At 36.1% G+C, this 21,741-nt stretch overlaps 1 protein-coding gene across 1 annotated transcript in view; it reads left to right on the top strand.

The window, feature by feature from the left end:
- LOC105817242 (histone-arginine methyltransferase CARM1-like) overlaps positions 1-21,741 on the top strand; it is a 252,075-nt gene that overhangs the window by 105,694 nt on the left and 124,640 nt on the right. The window contains exon 3 of the mRNA XM_012652874.1: positions 11,518-11,643. Within this exon, the coding sequence (XP_012508328.1) occupies positions 11,518-11,643 (126 nt within the window). The remainder of the gene's footprint in view (positions 1-11,517; positions 11,644-21,741) is intronic.

Genomic DNA, 21,741 nt, shown 5'->3' with positions numbered 1-21,741 from the left:
AACTAAATTCTTACATTTTTTTCTTGTTTGCTTCATCAATTAGTGAGAAAAGTACACCTCCCGATGATGGTAAATTGGCCAATCTCTCCTTTCAGTTTTGATAGTTTTTGCTTTCTACTGAAGTTATGTTACCAGTTTCCTGATATTTGAACCCTTTAAAAATATATCATAAACATCTTTACATCTAAAAAAAAGAGTAATGTTTGTTTGGGTTTAAGTTTTTAGGTAGGATCTGTATCAGTTAGAATTCAGTTCAGTTGCATATAACAGGAAACTTCTAAATGATAGTTTTTAAAAAAAATTGAAGTCCACTTATCTCTCACCAGTAGGTCCAGTAGTTACCAGTCCAGGGTTTGCTTCAGGAAACCTGCAGGTGCTTCCTTTCAACTCACTACTCGGCCATTCAACTCCTACTGAAATTAATGGTTACAAAATGGCTGATAGAGCTCCAGCCATCACATCTGCTTTCCAGGTAGCAGAATGGAGAAAGAGAGGAGAAGGGTGGATTTTCTCTTTTTAAAGAAAGCTTCCCCTCTACCATGGAACTAAGTTTTTTTCAACTGTTTTGCTGCATTATTTGTTTAAAAAGCAATCCTTCCCATAGTTACTTGAAATGGCACCTTTATCAAATACTAAATTCTTAGATAACTTAATTTCTGTTTCTTTTCCCCATTACATTCATCTGCTTACTAATGTACCAGTACTACACAGCTTTCATTTTAAATTTCTGATAATATTATGTCTGCTATTTATTTATTTCCTTCCTGCTCCCCACAAAAAGAAATTCATGTTTTTCTCATCTTTTTACTTTCTTGAGCAAAATTTAGAATCATAGAACAATTTCCTCACAAAAAACACTGAAATTCTTGTTGGACTTACAGGCAACTTCTAGACTTTGCATTTATTTGTCTTTTATGTACCCCACTGTTCATATGGTCTTGTCCTTCATATTTCTTGCTAAGTTCATTTCTAGCTGTTTTATAATTTTGTTGCTATTTAAAAATAGAATTCTTTGAATTACACTTTTAATGAGTTTTTTGTGCAGACATATAGAATGAGTTGAGTAATTTTATTTTGTAACCATTTTCCCATTCTGAACTCTCTTATTAGTGTGAATAAGTTTTAAGTTTAAGTTTTAAGTTGATTCTCTTGATTCTTTCTGATCTGCTAACAAACCATCTCTTTTCTAATATTTAGACCTCTTGTTTATTTTCATGCCTTATTACATTGGCTAGAATGCTCAGAACAATGTAAGTTAATAGAGTTTTCTGCAAACTTGTTGGTCTTATTTGTGACTTTATTTTTTATTATTATTTATTTATTTATTTTTTGAGACAGAGTCTCCACTCGGTTGGCTGGGCTAGAGTGCAGTGATGTCAGGCTAGCTCACAGCAATCTCAAATTCCTGAGCTCAAGCGATCCTCCTGCATCAGCATCCTGAGAAGCTGAGACCATAGGCACATGCTACCACACCTGGCTAATTTTTCTGTTTTAGTAGAGATGGGGTCTCGCTCTTGCTCAGGCTGTCTCAAACTCCTGAGCTCAAGCAATCCTCCTACCTCAGCCTTCCAGAGTGCTAGGATTACAGGCGTGAGCCACTGCACCCAGCCTTATTTGTGACTTTAAGTGAATTTCAAACTTAAGCCCAACATTGACCTTTGGTGCAATACAAATATTCTTTATTTTAATAAAGATTTACCCCAGATTACTAAAGATTTTTTTTTCAGTAAAAAGCTATTTGTGTTTTTCTTTTTTAATTTTTCAGCATCAATAAAATATATCACATATTTTCCTTTGCCTTGTTAATATGACATAATTGTAATGTCATTATTAATTTAAAATAAAATTACTAATTTTAAAGGACTAGAGGTGCTGCTGAGAACGTGACCCTGGAGCCAGACTGAGTTCAATCCTGTCCCTATTTATTTTAGTCCATTCGGGCTGCTACAACAAAATGCCATGAACTGGGTAATTTGTAAACAGTTATTTCTCATAGTTCTAGAGTCTGGGCAGTCTAAGATTGAGGTGCTGGCAGATTCGTTGCCTGTCGGGGGCTCATTTCTCATAGATGGTGCCTTCTCATGGCACCCTCACATGGGAGAAGGGGCAAACAAGCTCCCTTGGGTCTCGTTTATAGGGCAGTAATCCCATCCGTGAAGGTTCAGAGGCCCCAGTGCTTAATGTCATCACCTTGGGGGTTAGAATTTCAACATACGAATTTTTGAGGGATACAAACATTCAAACCATAGCACTATAATATTATATATAAGTTATGTAACTGTGGTAGTTCCCTTCTTTCTGTCTTAGTTACTTCACTTGAGAAGTGGGGATTAGGGTAATCCCTACCTCAAGGTTTTGGGGAAAATTAGGTATTAATACATATAAAGATCCTAGAACAGTGCCAGGCAAAGAAAGAATGTAAGCATCATTATCACTTTTGTTGAACCTATACCGTCATATTGCACTTTATTTATTATCTTACCATTAATAAAAAACATAATTATGGAAAGGTCAAATAATATTCTCCAGGAGATAACACTAGTAAGTGCTCTAACCCAGATTCAAACCTGTGTCGTCTCCATCTTGCCTCCAAACTCATAATGGAATTTAATCTTTACTTTGGGAGTATCTTTGTTGAGTTATTTTATTCTATTATATTGACTTTGTAAATGATTTAGGATACATGCCATCTTTCCTCTGCTCTGAGCAGTTTAAATAGCATAGAAACTACCTCTTCCTCAAATGTTTGATAAAATATTGCCTGTAAAACCATCTGGCTCCACAGTTTTCTTGGAGGAAATTCTACAGAGTTTCTCAAAATTTTTCTCAGAGCCAGGCCAAGGAGTCTTGATTTACACTCAGGGAACTGGCCCTTGGTGAATGTGCTCTGCGTTCAAGGCATTAAGGTGGGGGCTGTTGGAGAAAAAGCCTTGAATAAGGCATCTGAAGGGGCTTATCAGTTAAGAGGGTAATAAGACTGGTTTGAAAAGAGCAGATCAACAATGTGTGGTGAGGAATGAATGTATTGAAAGAAAGTCACGCGTGATTAATTCCTGGCAAGATGATCCTCAGGGGCTAGAGCGATTCTGTACCCTTCAAGGTGGGGCTTAAAACGGGTTTTTAAGAGTAGCTAAGATTAAATAAAGAAGAAGATATTATACCTGACTATAAACAAAAAGCACTTTGGAAACAGGATCCTAGAATTCGTGTACCGAAGAATTTTGCAGTCCCTTTCTTAGTCTGTTGCTCCTTTCTTTTTACTTGTCCCAGGGAAACACACATGCAGAGCAGTGAGAGTAGACGACAGCATCCAGACTGAGTGAGTGGAAGCAAACCCCCCAGTAATTCTGACGCTCCAGTTTTCTGTTTCTAGAATGGGCCTAAGAAACTCCACATAGCTGTGAGGAGTAAATGAGGTAAAAGCTTTGAAAATACTCAACACAGGTGGCTAGCTGCTCAGTTCCCCACCCCCCTGTTTCTGTTTGTGTTACTGTGAGCAATTGTTTTCAGTCAAAATGGAAACATTAACTGTGGCAAATCAAACCTTTTAAAATCCCTGCTCTGATCTCCCTGTACAGAGCGATGTTTTCACACTCATTACTCCATCTGCAAACCATGTGGAACCACTCGTTCCTGGGTCTGTCATGCTCATGCATGACATGTTAATTCACTAGCCTTTCTTACTGACTGTTTCCCCTGCCTGAAATGACCTCCCTCCTCCCCTCCCCTTCTTTCCTTTCTACTTGGCAAGCTCTTACTTTTCCTCCAAGCCTCAGATCCAGTGTGATGTCTCCTATGAGGGATCTCCTAGGCAAAATTCGTTGCTTGTTTTTCTGGAGTACCATAGCACTGTGAGCAGACCTCTTCTCCATGCCCTGTGAGCTCTCTTAAGGCTCTGGCTACAGTTTATTTATTATTGCACCTCCCCTTAGTGCCAATCAGCAGTGACTGGCTTACATCAGATGCTCCTAAATGTTAGTCGCACGTGCACGTATGAATGAGCCCCCAGACCAAGGCTTGCAGACGCCTGGTTCCACCACATCTGCTTCAGGGAAAAAACAAAAATGAATCTCTACAACAACTCTTGACAGCAAAGTTGTTATTTTATGTTATTTCATTGGCAGCTCCCACGTTTTTGTTTTTATAGCTGGGGAATCCACATCAGAGTAATTTTCCTTGATTGGGTGACTATAAGAGGATAGTTTATAGTCTAGAAGCCACAAGGAGAAATCTGGTGATCTGAAAAAAGTCTACCCAGACAGGATGTAGATTCTATAATATTTGGTTACCCTAAAGAGACATTCACAATGAAATTAAATTTAAATTTGAGAGAAGCAGCATCTTTAGGGAAAGTAGAAAGAATTTTATATTCCTATGAAGAAATGAGGAACTACACATTTTTTGACCTCATATCATAATAGAGAAAACATTTTTTATAAACCAAAAGATGTAAACCATTTGCCAGTGTTGAAAACAAAGTCTAAAAATTGCCAAGTTGTCGATTGATTCTTTGTCATCTGTAATGCTCTGAAATTTTATTGTCTTTGTTTTTAATGTGGGTTCAGAAGCTAGCAAGGCCTCTGTGACTGTCTTGATTCAGTTGTTTAACTCAAGAAGTATTTTTTTCAATCTTATTCTGTGTACTGGAAACAGTAGATGTGTATTTGATAGGAAAATGTTGGGATTATAAAACGAAAAAAAAATCTATTACTTCTTTTCCTGGAAGTCCTAGCACCCACAGGATCTTTGGCACGTAGTCACTTTTCTGCCTTGAGAAATTGCAAGAGGAGCTGAAGAATTGCTAAGATGAGAGTTGTAAGCAGATTTGAGGGAGCAGTAGGTTTCTAGAGAAGCTGTTAGGGAAGGTGGCATATGATTTCATTAAAGGCAGAATGAAAAGTTACTTCCTTCTGATTTGAAAATATTGGTCACAGAGGTGTTTAAAATTTCAGTATGGAATTGGTTTCAGTGTTTATTTGTTTTTCTTCTTTTTGCTGCAGTCATGTGTGGAGGGAAGGATGCCAAAGAAAAGAGAGAATGATAAAAAAAAAATCTTAAAGCTGATCTGGAGGCTAGAAAGTGAGTGAAGCTTCCGCCTTTACTTTGTCTTAACGGTGGATATGGTGAATAGGCCGTGTGGGTCTCAGCTGGAGCGATGCTGATGGTGGTTCCAGTCAAGTAAACAATTCTGGGTCCTTGCTGGATACCAGGTCCTTCAGGGGAACCAAAGATAAGGAGGACACAATTCCTGCCCTTGGGCAGACTGACATCTTGCAAAATGGATAGACTTGGATACAAATGGGGAAATAAGCTAAGTGCTGTATGAGAGGTGCAAAATGCTATTGAGTGAGTGAAGTGAGGGAGATAATTCATGGCAGTTGGAGGGCAACCATGAAAGGATCCATGGAGGTGGTGGCATTTAAAGTGGACATTGATAAATTAGGTAATATTTTCAGTGGCAGACAAGGCGTTGTGTGTATCACTTCAGAAGTCCCACTCTTCCAGTTCTCATCCCTACCGCCATCATAATTATAAGTCCTTTTCAGAGAGCAGCCAGCTGGTAATTAGTTTGCTGTAGTGCAGTGTATGTTCAGAAGATGAGAGGTGGTTGGGCAGAAGCAGGAAAAGTGGCTAGGGGTTTGCAATTCCAGGTGGGAGAGACTATAGTTTAGTATTCAGTGGGGCCATCCTTGAAGGTTTGAGTAGAGCATTTTCATGACCGCACCTGTGCTTCATTAATGGTAATCTGGCAGTTTGGAGTAGTGTGAATTCGTTTTCAGTGGCAGGAGCAGGCAGCAGTGGGGAAACCGTTGCAGTTGTTCAGTGGAGGTGCAATGAGACCACACAATAGGCAAGGTCAGGGGACTCAGGCAAAGCGTTCTTAGATTTGACACCAAAAACATGACCTATATAAGGAAAATTTGGTAAGTTGGACCTCATCAAATTAAAAACTTTGGGTCTGTGAAAGACCCTGTTAAGAGGATAACAAGACAAACTACAGAGTGGGAGAAAATATTTCCAAGCCACATATCTGACAAGGGACCGGTCGCTAGGGTATGTGAAAAACTCTCAAAACTCAACAATAAAAAGCAAACAATTCAATTCGAAAGTGGATAAGACATGAACAGACATTCACCAAAGAGGGTATACAGATGGAAAATAACTACATGAAAAGATGTTCAGCATCATTAGTTATCAGGGAAATGCAAATTAAACCCGCAATGAGATATCACTACCCAACTATCAGAATGTCTGAGATAAAAAAATAGTGACAACACCAAATGTTGCTCAGGATGTGGAGAAACTGGATCATTTGTCCATTGCTGATGGGAATGTTACATGGCGCAGTTACTCTGGAAAACAATTTGGCAGTTTCGTACAAAACTATTAAAAGTGCAAGTTACCACACAACCCAGCAATTGCACCCTTGGGCACTTATCTCAGAGAAATGAAAACTTCTGTTCATATACACTTGTACATGAATGTTCATAGCAGTTTTATTAGTATTAGCCCAAAATGGACATGGCCCAGATAAATAATTCAACATCTGAAGGATTCAGCCAACTGTGGTGCATCCATATCATAGAATCCTACTCAGCAATGAAAAGGAATGAGCTGTTGATACATGCAACAACTTGGATGAGTCTCCAAGGAATATATACATCTGTATGCTTTACTCCATCTATACAGGTGCTGCCTATATCATCATTTTTAATTATCCATTTCCAGGACACAGTCCTTAGGTAGCCTAACTTCCCATTTCTGAATAAGAAAATATCAAGAGGGTCACCTAGCATAGAATTGACATGTATATCACATTATTAGGTAATGAGTTCTGTTCTGTTTAGTAACTTATATATAAAAGTATTAATATTTTGTGGAACCGCTGTTCTAAATTGTGCCTGATATCTAATATTCTTGGACAACTAGTATTATAGCTTTCCTATGGAGATTGGATTTTACATTTGCATGGGCTGAAAGGAGAGAGGGTTTATATTGGAAAAGTAGAGAAATGTTTGTTAAGAGAGGGGAGGATTCTCTTGACCTTACCCTGTGGCATTTTCCATGGTTACTTGTCTACACCTGCAAAATGAGATTTCTCGGTGTGCCTTTGGAGATTTGTCAGATGAGGCTGAGAGAGAGGATAGAGGGAGGCATCCGAACTCACCATCATCATGATTTTCTTTGAGAGACCTCTGGAAGAACAAATGGTTTTTTCAGGGAGGGAATGGCAAGGCTCTGGACTTCACTAAAACTGACTAAATTCTGTACACGTGAACTTTTTCTGCTTGTTGTTTTGCTGCTATCATCCGCTCAGGCCTTGCCCTTTGAAAAAATGGCAAAGAGTGTGGCTAATGAGAGAAGCAGAATAATAGTAAATACACAGAAGCGGCCAGCATAGTTGGGTCACTGAAGAGGTGATATGAGATGTTTGTAAGATGGCGTCAGAGTGTTATGCAAATGTAGTTAGTCGTAGTAGTAGCAATAACTTGAAAGAAAGAGGCCCTGCCACAATTTATAGTCACAATTTAGTAGCACAGTGTACATTGGAAAGGATCTCCACCATTCAATTCTTCACCAGTGTTACGGTACTTCTTGGACTTAGGTGCATGTTCTGCAGTAATTTTTTATCGTATTTCTTCATTTTTCTAATGTAAATTCTTTAAAAAGATACATTCCTCAGTTGATAATATGCTTTCCCCTGAAATAGTTGCGTCTTTATCTTGATTCCATTAGTTAACAGAAATCATTTATAATGTTTGTTTTAGGTACTAATACGGTCAAAAGATAGGAAAGGAAATAAAAGAAGTTATAAGATTAGCAAAGAAAAAACATGGGAACATGTTGATTTTCATGAATGATTATAAATAGTAATGAAAATAACGATTATATTGGGTACAGTAATTCCTCAGCAAATATTTTAAATGAAGTACCAATGAATATCTGATAAATGCAAAAATAAAAAGAAAGATGATTCCCAGTGAGAATGAGAGTGTGGTGAAATACATTGATGGCAGTGTGTCTTTTGTTTGATTGCTTTTTACCAAATGAAAATAGCTTTCTTATTTTTTCTAATTGTAAAAATAAGTAGTCACCTAGATAATTCAAACAAGGCAGAATTCTGGAAAGGGAAAAATAAAAATGACCCCAAATCTCTCCTTCCAGAGGAAACCACTGATGACATTTTGGTGAAGATCTTCTTAAACAATTTTCTATAAAGATAAACACAACATTAAATGGCTGCTATATTTTACATGCTGTCTGCAACCTGAACATGGGGGTACCATGTTTGATTTAACCAACCATGTAAGTGATGGACTCACTTCTTTACCTTTTCTAAATATAGTAAACAACTCTAAGAACATCCTTGAATATATATTCATCTACATTGATAAGGTACATTCTGGAAGAAATAATTACAAGTTGAATGTCTAGCAAGAATACATAAATTTTGACTCATAAGGGGAGAATACATTCCAGAAATAGACAAATTGACAGTTCCAATACTTGTTCACTGTTTTCTTATCCCCTCTACAACATTTGATATTATTAGTAGGTGTTTAAAAAATGTTAACAATGAGAGATAAATGTTAAATTGACCTCACTGGTTTATTACATATTTCTTTGATTATTACTGAGAATCTTTTTTTCACTTTTTTTTTGCTATCAGCATTTTTATAGTTACCAACTGTTTATTCATTCTTCTTGCTAACTTTTCAATAGGGATGCTTGAGGCTTCTTATTTTTTAGAGCTAATTGTATTTTGGGAATATTAAGTTTTTGTATGGATGTTGAAAATATTTTCCCAGCTTATCATTGTTTTTCAATTTTGTTTAAGATATTTCAAATTTTTTACATAAGTATATAGTAAAATTTTGAGTAGCAGTCATTTCTGGATTTTATTTTATTAAAAAGATCTTCTCCACTCATATTTAAATGGAGGATAGGGAGAGGGTGAAAAAGAGGGATAATGTATGGGCAGGCATGTTGCAATTTATAGAAGTAGAAAAAAACAACTCTATGCTTTAATCAGATCACAACAAAACAAACAATAAAACAAAATACTCTGAGCCCATCTGGTTAAGGATAATTGAACTAGATAAATTTTGAAGCTTTTTATCTCTTTGGAGATGGTATTCAATCAATACATGGAGAAATGCTTTCACTGATTCAACAAACATTTAAGTACCGGGCACGATGCTAGGTTTTGATTTAGAAAAAAGATATTGATTCTCAAAATAAAGTAAAATTACCACTGCCGACGAAGAATTTACAGAGTACAATAGTCATGTAGGTACAAGGAACAGTAGGAGCCTAGAATTCTCATTTCATCTTCATTCTATCTTATTCTACTTCTAAACCACAAGAGGAACAATCGGCAAAATGCTAAAAATTCTAATTTCTTGAAAAAATATTTCTTATGATTTTCAGAGAACATATTTAGAAGAGTCCCAAAGTCCCCTCTGCATCTTCATTCATGGTTACCTCTCCGCTAGGAGGCATGGATGCCTTTGAGACGCTGACTGGGCTGTAATAACTAAACCTACAATCATGTTTGATGCCCAGAAAATGTTTTCAAAACATTTGCACTATTTAACGAGCCAAGACATTTTGTGAACGTTATTTGTGAATGCTTTCATCAGGAGGTACACATTTATTTGAGTAAGGGAAATATTTGAAAATATTTGGTCATCTTAACTCTGCATGTGTGTGTATTCTGAATGTGTGTGCATGAATGTGCATGTACACATATATAACAGTAGAATTTTACATACAATTACACTTTGAAGTTAATACACTTTCTGTGTTTGATTTTATAAGGGAGAATGGAAGGCATTAGGGAACTAAGACCTACTTTATTTATTTTTATTTCAAAATATTAAGGGGGTACAAATGTTTTAGGTTACATGGATCACTTTTGTAATGCATGAGTCCTGGCTGTAGGTGTGCCCATCACCCAAATAGTGTTCATTGTACCCATTAGGTAGATTTTTGCTCCTGCCTTCCTCCCCGCTACCCTCTGGGTGATTTCCACTGAGTTTTGCTTCTCTCTGTGTACATGTATGTTCATCAGTTAGTTCCAATTTAATAGTGAGCACATGTGGTTTTTGTTTTTCATTCTTGAGATACTTCACTTAGGAGAATGGTCTCCTTATGGAAAACAATATGGAAATTCCCCAAAGAACTAACATTTGATCCAGCAATCTTACTATTGGGTATCTACCCAAAGGAAAAGAAGACTTTTCATCAAAAAGACACCTGCACTGAAATGTTTATCACAGAGTGCTTCACAATTGCAAAGATGTGGGATCAACCCAAGTGCCCATCAATTCATGAATGGATTAATAAAATGTGGTATATGTATACCATGGAGTATTACTCAGCCATAAAAAGATCTACTTTAAATAGGAGAAATAATAATAGTCCCTTATTATTTTAATAGTATTTTAGGAATTATTTTACCATTTTTATTCAGTTTTCACCAAAGCCTGTGAAATAAGCATCAATATTTTCATTTCACATGATGAAAAAATGGAACTTAGAAGTTCATGTTTACTTTCAAAGATAAAAGCATTGTAGAAGGGAAGGGCATGCCTCTAATCCTTGCTTGGGCAAGGCAAAGACATAAAATGTAACCAAAATGTTTGTATCCTCATAATATCCTAAAGTAAGTAAGTAAATAAATAAATAAAAATCATTCAATATTTGCAAAAAAAAAAAAAAAGATAAAAGCAAATCCTCATGTCCATTGTGCTTTCCACCACACTACAGCTGCCCAATGCTAAAGGCCTGTCCAACCTGTAAAAGAAGGATTAGCTAGTTAGTTCCCAATGATCTAAGCTCCCTCTTTATCACAATTGCCTCAGCACACTGTGCAGGGTGGGGAACCTATGGCCTGAAGGCAAAATGTGGCCTTCCAGGCCCTTTAAGTGCAGCCTTTTGACTGAATCCAAATTTTGCAGAACAAATCCTTTTATTAAAAGGCGTGCTGCAGAGAGATATGAAGCTTTTCTTGCCTGCTTTGGTGCATAAAAAAGAAGAATCTTGAAATCAGAAAGCCACAGGCTCCCCACCCCTCTCTGCCTTGCCTTCACCAAGGAACATTGTCAGTGATAATACTGATAATGAAGATTTGTTGTGACGTCTCTGACAAATAGTAGGTGCTCAAGAATTAGACTTTACCTGAACTCTCCTGGGATGGTGTCAAGAGACATAAAATTGACTTGGGGGAATATAAGGGTTGTGGGAACAGGGCCCTGGGCACAAAGGCAAGAGCCAGTAAGAGTCAGTTTTGTGCTGTGTGTTAACCCACATTCAGAGAATTGGTATTTGGTCATGGTTATATTCTTCTCATCTCTCGTCGTCATGTTCACATATGTCCTAGGACACATTATATCAAGAAGATAGAAGTGGGGGGCCTTGAGAACATGAGAGAAATGCAGGAATGATATTCATGAACGTTTTTCACAAGAGTCAAAATAGATTTGCCTAATTCTTTTTTTTTTTCCTTTATAGCTGATGGCGTCTGTGTCTTTAAATGCTTACTCAACAAAGACACTGAATGTTGCCGCGTGGGGAAGGAGTCCATCTTGATTACTCTGGGATGCAGCAGTGCTTTGCTGAAGTTTGAGTCTCATGCTGGTAAGTTTTATGCCTATCCCAACTCCCTGTCTTATCTGAAGACAAATCTCCCGTTGGCTCACTTTCAGCTGTTACTGATTGGTTGGCTCTCAGAAGCACGTTTTCTGATATGAGTTGTCATTAAAACTGGCCCTGGTGCTTACCTGATACCATGGCTAGAGAACAGTCTTTTCCGGGAATATGAAAACATTTTTTATACTTAGCCCTCCTTTCAGTCTTCCTTCATTCAAAGCTGCAGGAGAGATCACCAAGAATTGTCCATCTTCACCACTGTTGTTGATTCTCTTTAAAGATGAGGTTGTTTGCAGAAGTGTGATTTTCAGTTTGAGTGTCAGTCAGAATGATTTCATCCTTTTTTTGTCTTTGAATCATTTTTTGAGCATTTTTAGATTCTGGACAACAAAAGTCAAGCAACAGAAAAATGAGCTAAAGTATAAAAGTATTTTAAGAACGTACTTAATGGCCCTCTGGAAGATTTCCAGCCTAATAATGAAAATTAGACTCAACAGTGCCTTGGGTCTACCTTAGGTAGTTGGTTGTCATTCTTTAATTTAGGTATAAGTTGTTTCTCATTTATAGCATAAATCCAGATACAGTGTAAAACATTAGCAAGGGTATGGCTTCTCTTCTGGTTAGCTAAAATGTCCAAAGATCTTTTATTATTGATAACTGCCTGGAGATAAAGAAGTTAAATTGATTTCTAAACTGAATCTGGAGTCAGCCAGAGTGAGAAATTTGTTTTACCATATATCGATTCATCTCTCTCTCTCTGCATTCATCTATCAACCCATTTATTTGATAATGCACTTCAGAGTAAATTTTAATAATTGGCATATTTCACCCCCATTTACGTCAACCTGCCAGTAACTGGAATTCAGAATTTGTTGATGGTTCTTATTTTTTCTATTGAGGCTAAGTTTACATACTGTACGTCGAAATACACAAATCTTGGTACTATCATTTTTGAAAATTACCTCATGCCCTTCTTTCCCAGTCACTCCCTACTCTCATCCCTTCAGAGGTAATCATCACTGTTCTGATTTTTTTCCCACCATAGATTAACTTTGCTTTTTCTAAAACTTCCTACAAATGGAATCTTTCAATATATACTCTCTTTATTAAGGTCATTCAACATCATGTTTTGAGATTCATCAATGTTGCTGTAAGTATTAGTAATTTGTTCATTTTTATTGCTAAGTAATAGTCACAATTTATTTACCCATTGTCATTTTAATGGACATTGAAGCTGTCTCCAGGTTTTGACTATTATGAATATGGCTGCTATAAATATTCTCATTCTAATATATTTCTATACATATTTTTTTTTCTGTTTCTCTTTGGTCAATATCTAAAATTCTTGGGTCACAGAATAAGTACATACTTAGTTTTATAAGAAATAGCCAGAATTTTTTCCAAAGTGGTTGTAGCATTTTACACTCCCAGCAATAATGGTTGAGAGTTTTGGTTGCTCCATACCCTTGCAAACATTTGGTCTTTTAGTCTTTTTAACTTTTTTCCTTTTTGGTGAGTATGTAGTTATATCTCAGTATGGTTTAGTTTACATTTTCCTGATGTGTAATGTTGTTAAGCACTTTTTCGTGTGCTTATGAATTGAAATTGTTTTCTGGTCACTAACTGGGTCTGTGTCTATGGTATTGCTGTTCTTTGTATACCAACGATACCGGACTTGTATCTGATAAGTAACTTATGGATGTTAACTCCCATTTTATAGCTTGCTTATTCATTTCCATAATGATGTCTGTGTTGGGCAGTTTTAAAATTTGATAAAGTCTAATTTATTATATCATATTTTTCTTTTTTGTTTATTGCTCTCTGTGCCTTGAGAACCCTTTGCCTGCTCTCAAATACTGAATGATTTATCTTGTATTTCCTTCTGGAAGTTTCATAGCTTTAGCTTTTATATTTTAGGTATGCAATCCATCTTAATTGTTTTTATATGGTATAAGGTATGAGGCCAAGAATTATTTTTAGTCCATATGGATATCCAGTTATTCTAACAATATTTATCGAAAAGACTTTTTCAAGTCCAGTAAAGTATAAAAGTTAGTCTATTTCTGAGCTCTTTATTCTGTTCCATTGATTGTCCTTATACCAATATCACATTGTCTAGATCATCTTTAATGTAATTTTTGAAGTCTGATAGTTTAAGTCCATCGACTTTGCTTTTCTTTGTCAAGATTGTTCTGGATATTTTTGGTCCTTTGCATTTCCATATACATTTTATAATTGTTTTCAATTTCTATAAAAATGCTTGGTCTGCTTATTATTGAGATTGATCAATTTGGTGAAAATTTTACTTTTAACAGTATTGAGTATTTCAATCCTTAGTGAGCTAAAGATAGGTTATACTAAATCACAAGAAACCATTATTAAAATTTCAGGAATTTAACCTCTTGAAATAGGCTAGGGTGGGAGAATTCACATCAAAGAAATTGGCAAACTCAAAAAATAGGAGCCTTTTTTTTTTTTGGAGGGGGGGAGTTGGTTGTTAAATGTTTACCAGCTGCCTTTGCTTCCAGTCTAGGAAAATGGTATTTCTATCCATTTATTTAGGTCTGCTTTAATTTTTTGCCAACAATGTTTTGTAGTTCTCAGTGTGAAGATCATACACAACTTTTGATATATTTATCCCTAAATGTTTTATGTTTTTGAATCATTTTGAATACAATTTTAAAAATCGCAAATTTTTGCTGTTAGTGTATAAAAACTTAATTAACTTTAGTATTAACCTTGGATATTGAAACCTTTTAAATTCACTTATTAGTTTTAATCGTTATATTTTAGATTCCTTAGAATTTTCTATATTTAAAAACATTTGTCATCTGCAAATAGAAACATTAATTCTTCTTTCTGATCTTTATGCCCTTTATGTTTTTCTTGACTGTTTGATAATTCTTATGACCTCCAGTACAATGTTGAATAGACCTGACAGAGCAGTTGTCCTTGACATTTTTCTGATTGTAGGGATAAGTCCAGTATGCCAGCATTAAGTACAATATTTGTTATGTGTGTGTGTTTTGTGTTTTGTGTGTATGTGAATGCCTTTTATCAGATTAGGGAAATTACCTTCTATTCTTAATTTGCTGGAAATTTTTTCATTATTGGGTGTTGGATTTTGTCAAATACTTTTCTGGATCTACTGAGATTATCATTCTATGAATTTTTTAAACTACTTTGAATAAAATATTTTGCATAGAATTGGTTTTATTTCTCTATTAAATATTTGATAGAATTCACCTGTGAAGTCATTGAGGCTTGAAGTTTCATTCGTGGGAATATTCATGGAATTCTTTAATATATAAAAGGCTCTTCAGGTTTTCTTCATGTGTCAATTTGATATTTTATATCCTTTCATGCAATTTTTTTTTTTTTTTTGAGACAGAGTCTCACTCTGTTGCTGGGGTTAGAGTGAATGCCATGGCGTCAGCCTAGCTCACAGCAACCTCACACTCCTGGGCTCAAGTGATCCTACTACCTCAGCCTCCCGAGTAGCTGGGACTATAGGCATGTGCCACCATGTCCAGCTAATTTTTTCTATCTATATATATTTTTAGTTGTCCAGATCATTTTTTTCTATTTTTCAGTAGAGACAGGGTCTCACTCTTGTTCAGGCTGGTCTCGAACTCCTGACCTTGAGCAATCCACCCACCTCGGCCTCCCAGAGTGCTAGGATTACAGGCATGAGCCATCGCGCCCGGCCCTTTTCATGCAATTTTTTTCATTTCCTCTAAGATGTTAGATTCATTGGAAAATTTTTCGTAATTTGCATGTTATACTTTTAATTTTTCAAGATCTGTAATAATTGCTCCTATTCTTTTCCTGATACTGGTTATTAATGTTTTTTTCTTGATCAGCCTAGCTAGAGGTTTATCAGTTTTATCAGTCTTTTCAACAAATGAGATTTGGTCACATTATTTTCTCTATGGTTTATCTGTTTTCTATTTCATTGCTTTCTGCTCTTATCTTTATGGTTTTCTTTTTTCTGCATTCTTTGGGTTTACTTTGCCCTTTTGTTCTAGCTTCTTATAGTGGAACTTTAGGTCATGAACTTAATTTTTCTATTCTTTTCTAATATAATTTCTTAAAGTCATTTGTTTTCTACTAAGTATAATGCTTTACTTATATAACCAAATTTTGGCTATACTTATATAACTAATGTTGCAACTTCAATATTATTCTGTTCAAAATAAATGCTACTTTCTCTTGTAATTACTTCCTTGGTCCCTGGGATATTGAGAAGTGGTTTAATTTCTATGTATTTGGGGATTTTGCAGATACCTTTCTGTTACTGAAGTGGACATTTTAAATGTTGTGTTGTCCAGTGTCTGTAGTTTGTTGCCTTCCTTTAAGGAGTATTGAGGTTTGCTTAGATGGGCAGATTAGCTAGTTATAGGTCAGCTTGATTCATCTGAGGCTTGATTTTAGCTTCTGAGAAGTCTTTAATCTAGGTCTAATTTAAAAATGCTACTAAAGTATGACCATACTGTGGTTTCCCCTGTATGCCTCACGTGTTCAACAAGGTCTTTCCATTTTGGCTGGTTGGAACTATAAGCTCTTCCCACCTTGTGTTATCTCTGGGAGTTGTTTACTTTACAGCTCCCTAATTGTTATCCTTTTCGCAGAGAGGTTTTTGTCCATCTTGTGGAAACCTATCCTACTCATGTGCTAATTTATTTAGCTAGAAATTCAAGGGGAGCCCTATGCAGATTTTTTAAAGCTCTTTCTTCATATAGCTCCTTTCTCTCTGTAATCTGCCTTAGAAATTCCAGCAGCAGCTTCAGCCTCTCTAAATCTTTGTATCTTCAACTCAGCTCAACAAGACCACTTTGCTCTGTTTTGCCTCCCATACCCTATGCTGCAGTCTGGATGATAGTGCCTCAGGCAGGTAATTATAACATTGTCCTCATTGATTTACTTTCTTCTGGGGATCACAGTTTTGCATGGACTGTTCTCCATTGTCTGGCAACTATTGTTTCATATATTTTGTCCAGCTTTCTTACGTCAGTGGGAGGGAAAGTATGGTAGCAGTTAATCTGTCATGAGTATGAACAGAAGTCCTCTATATTTCTTTCAAGAGAAAGAAAGTCATACACTCAGAACACCTCATGTTTGAATAGTAGTTAATAGGTGGTCATGAAAAGCTAGAAATAATCAACATTCCCATTCCTCTGTACTCTCATTCTGACACATGTCCTAGCTCATGCATATAATTGTTATATAGTCCAGAGGTCAGAACCTTCTGCTCTCTAAGCCAGGCAAGACAAATTCAGTTCTAAAATATTTGCAAATGCTTCCTTCCCTTCAATGGTAGATCTACCTTTTTGACTTCGATATTCCTATAATGTATGCAAATGATGTGTTTCTATTATCTTCAAGAATCTTCCTATGATCTTAAAATGTGTTCCAAAACACTGACCACTGACACAAAGGATTACAATTATAGACCATAATTAAAAGCCAGTTGTTTTTTTATCAAGAACTGTGAAGAGTCTGAGATTTTTATCCTATTTACAAAGTAACAAGTCAGATTGCCACTATTTCACGGATGCTGACAAAAGACACAAGAGTCCTGGGTCAGAGATAAAAGACTTCATTACTCAGAGAAAGAGCAGTAGCCAGAGTGTCAGCACACTGTCAGTTCTCTGAGCCCCAGTTCCCATACATAGAATCAGAGGGCTGGATGGGTACCTGTTAGTTGCATTATATGAGAGGAACACTGAGCTCAAGGAATCCACTATTTTATAGCAAGCACTAAGCAAGCCTGCTCTTTGTTCCAGAGGAAGATATTACTTCATCCCTATAGGTTGCTTGCTGCATACACACCCCTAAGAAGTAGCCCGGCCAAAGAGTAGTCAAGGCTTTACATTCTTAGCATATCTAGTAAGACATGTATGAATCTCAGCAAGAGACCAATGGAGGAATGTCTCTCAACACTTTTGCTCCATGAAGAGGAGGGGGACGATTTTCTCATGTATAGACAACAGAAACACTCAGACAGCAGTAGCATAGGAAACTTAACTCATGGGTCAGATCAAATCAGACACAAAGACATAAATGAACAATCTTTATGGGAAAGACAGACATGGACAAAGGAATTTAGAATTTCTTGTATAGCTAAGAAAAAATAGTATCAGTAGTGTAGGGTATTCCGTAGTACAACTTTCTTAATCATTCACTTGAGACAAGCCCCAAGTCTTGGTAAACTTGACCAAGTTTTACCTCCCTGACCTGGTTGTAGAGAAGTGAGCATTTCAGTGATTCAGGATGTCCTGAAAACTGTAGGCAGACAACACCAAATGAGGATAAATACCAACCTCTCAATACTTTTCAGTTATTTAAGGGTAGCAGACATCCTTTAAATAAAAATAATTTAAATAGACTTGAGGCAGAAATAAAACCAGATATCCAGATAGCAATAAGCCAGAAATAATTTAGAAATAGACTCAGTGAGTGTGAAAGTACTCTGCTAGCACAGTTAGACTCATCCCAGAAGCCAAGGATGACAGGCCTGGGCATAAGGGGTTTGTAAGGTACATTTCTCAGGCAGTGCAGCTTGGTCAGACCTGGTGGATAAGTCCATGTGGACATCTTGGCGAGCCCTCCATGTTAAAAGTCAAAGAAAAATATAAACATTTTTTGAATGCTGAGTAGAGTTTTATCTGTAATAATAAAACATATATGAGAGAGTCCTGTTTTCACAACTGGCTCCCAGATAAAGAGAGTCATATTGTCCTGTATTTATAGGTCAAATATAATATCCTGCAATTATATTTGGGTCAGTTTTAAAGCAAACAAAAAAGTCCATTATCATTCTTCAGTAAAGAAAATCAGAATGAGGCTTGTCTTAGGATGTGACTTGGAAGGTCCCAGATGGCCCAGATCCCAGGTGGCAGTGGGATCTTGATTGTCATTTGTCAGCCTGGTTTTGACAGAAGGCCGTCTACTTGTATCACTGCCTATCAGACACAATTGCTGAGTTTTCAAGATGTGCTGTGCTTTCCTGAAATTAGAGGATGTACAGTTTGAAATGTGAGATTCTTATTTTACATTTAGAAGTGAGTGAATAGCTCTCAAGTGTCTGTAACTTGGGTAAGAAAAAATATCCAACTTTATTGGGGAGTTGACCTGTATTGATATTAATGATTAGGTCTTTTCACTAGGAAAGAAATGATCAAATATCCAAATATATCTGTGTGAGGACTATTTCTTCCCTCCCTTCCATCTTAAGAATTGTGACTCAGTGATTTCCAAGCCTAATTTGGTTACATGTCAAATAATCTCTAGTAATCTCAAAGACTACTATGAAATCCTAAAAATAAAATATATTTTAATTTATTGTATTTTAGAAGAAGTGGGGATATTTAATAATGATGAATATCAAATAATTTTTTAAAGATTTTTAAAAAATGTTTAATTAATGGTCTGATGGTAATATCTGTGAAGCATTGACTATATATGTACCTTATACTGTGCAATGGTAACTTCTTGTTCATCCATCCATTCATTCATTCAATCATTTAACAAATATTTGTTGAGAGTCAGTTATGTGCCACACACTTCCTTATGTGCTGAAGATACAGCACTGAACAAACAGAAGTTCCTTCAACTACATAGTTGACATCTTAAGGGAGGAACACAGACAATAAACAAACATATAGTGAGTTATGTAGATAAGTTTGAAAATACAAATAAACCGGAATAAGAAACAGAATGACTGGGGATTAAGCGGATGTACTGTATGTAGTTCATTTTAGGGTGGGGGAAACCTCATGGATAAGATGACATTTGAATAGAAGACCACAGTAGGTGTAGGGAGGAGCCAGGTGTGTCTGAATTAAGGGTGGTCCAGACAGGGAATGGAATTGCAAAGCCCTGGAGGCACGATGTGTTTGAATAATGGAGAAGGCAGGAGACAAGATCAGACAGCTAGAGGCTGGGTCAGGTGAGGCATCCCGGGCCATGGTGAGGGCTTTGATTTTGTTCTGAGGGAGATGAGAAGCTTTAGAGGACTTGTAGCAGAGGCTTGACATGGTTGAAGAATTGTATCATTTTTCTGTACTTTTTAAAGGCATGTATTTATACCCTCTCTCACTGTAATTCTCATAGCAGCCCTGTGAGGTTGATATATTTTTATTATTTATTCCCATTTTTAAGCAAAGATACTAAGGCTCACAGATATTAAGGAAATTTCCCAGTGACAAAAATAAAATGCAAGGCCCATGCTCTTTCTACGGTTTCCAAACTAACCCCTTCACCCTTCATTGGACTGGCTGTTGACATTTAATGTAGAAAACTCACGTCACTAATTGGGATGACATCATGACCATGGGAAAGCCAACTTTTATCAACATTTCACTAATTCATAAAGACAAAGACACCAGAAGACTTTATTCTGGAGGTTTATGAGTCATGGGAAGGTTTCTCCATCTTTTTCAAAACTTTTATTTTGAAAAAATTTTAAACTTATAGAACAGTTATGTAAACATATCAGAGAACTTATGAATACCCTTTAAATGGATTCAATAATGTATAATATTTTGTCACATTTGATTTATCTCTTTCTCTGTATGTGTGTGCATATATGTAAACACATGTTATAATTTTATTTTTGAACCATTCGAGAGTAATTTGCTCATGTCACACTCCTTTACCCTTTTGTACTTCACTGGGTATCGCCTATGAATAAGAATATTCTCATACATAACCACAATAGAATTATCAAATTTGGGAATTTAACAGTATTTCAATTCTGGAATTTATAATATTTATGTTTGATCCTCAGTCTATAGTTCAATTTCATAAATTGTACCAATAATGTCCTTTATAGCAGTAGTCCCCAACCTTTTTGGCACCAGGAACCATTTTCATAGAAGACAATTTTTCCATGGACTGGGAAGGTAGGGGATGGTTTTGGGATGATTCAAGCACATTACATTTATTTTGCACTTTATTTCTATTATTATTGCATTGTAATATAAAATGAAATAATTGTACAACTCACCATAGATTGGGGACTCCTGTTTATAGCACATTTTTTTTCTCTCCATTACTGGATCTTGTCCAGGATCGAGTATTATCTTTAGTTTCATGTTTCTTTAGTCTCCTTTAATTTGGAACAGTTCTTCAGCCTTGTTTCTTTCATGACATTGAGATATCGAAGGAACATGGACTAGTTATTTTGTAGAATATTCCCCAGTTGGTGTTTTTCTGGTTTCCTCATGAAAAGATTCAGGTTATGCATTCCCAGGTAGAAAACTACCTAAATGCTATTGTGTCCTCCTCAGGATGTCCCATCAGGGAGAGTGACATCATCTTCCTCTCATTGGTAATGTTAATTTTGATCACCAGGTCAAGATGTTTTCCAGTTTCTCCACTATAAAATTACTTCTTTCCTTGTTAACTGTAACTAATGAGCAGTCTATGAAAAAGGCACTTTGAGATCACACAAATATGTTGTTCTTCATGAAACAGCCTCCCCACCTCAAATTTAGTATCCATTTATTATCCATTGCTTTAGAAAGGCAATATATCTTTTTTTATGTTAGCCTTGTATTCTGCAGCTTTGCTAAGTCGCTCAGTTCTTGTAGGATTCTTTTGGTGGATTTCTAGAATTTTCTACATAAGTGGTTATATCGTCTGTGATTAGAAATAATTTCATTTCTTCCTCTCCTATCAGTATGCTTTTTCTCCCTTTCTTCCTTCCTTTCTTCCTTTTTTTTAAACAACCTTGAATTTCTCAGTTAAACCTCGTTGTCATGATGTGTGATCCTTTTCACATATTGCTGAATTAGATTTCTAGGATTTTATCAGTAATTTTTGCATCTATGTTCTTTAGGTATTGCTTTGTAGTTTTCTTTGTGTCTATGTCTGGGTTGGATATCAGAGTAATATTGGCCTTATAAAATAAGTTGGGACATTTTCCCTATTGTTCTACTTTGGAGAAATATTTATATAGAACTAGTGTCATTTCCTCAAATGTTTGGTGGAATCAACAACTGAAGTCAAATGGACTTTGAGTTTTCTTTGTGATATTTTTAACTACAAAGTCGATTTCTTTAATATACATAAGTCTATTTA

The sequence above is a fragment of the Propithecus coquereli genome, unplaced genomic scaffold, assembly GCF_000956105.1.
Source record: "Propithecus coquereli isolate 6110/MARCELLA unplaced genomic scaffold, Pcoq_1.0 Scaffold403, whole genome shotgun sequence".
In the NCBI taxonomy this organism is placed as follows: domain Eukaryota; kingdom Metazoa; phylum Chordata; class Mammalia; order Primates; family Indriidae; genus Propithecus; species Propithecus coquereli.
Note: the sequence above shows the minus strand (reverse complement) of the source record. Positions and strands in the feature narration are given on the sequence as shown.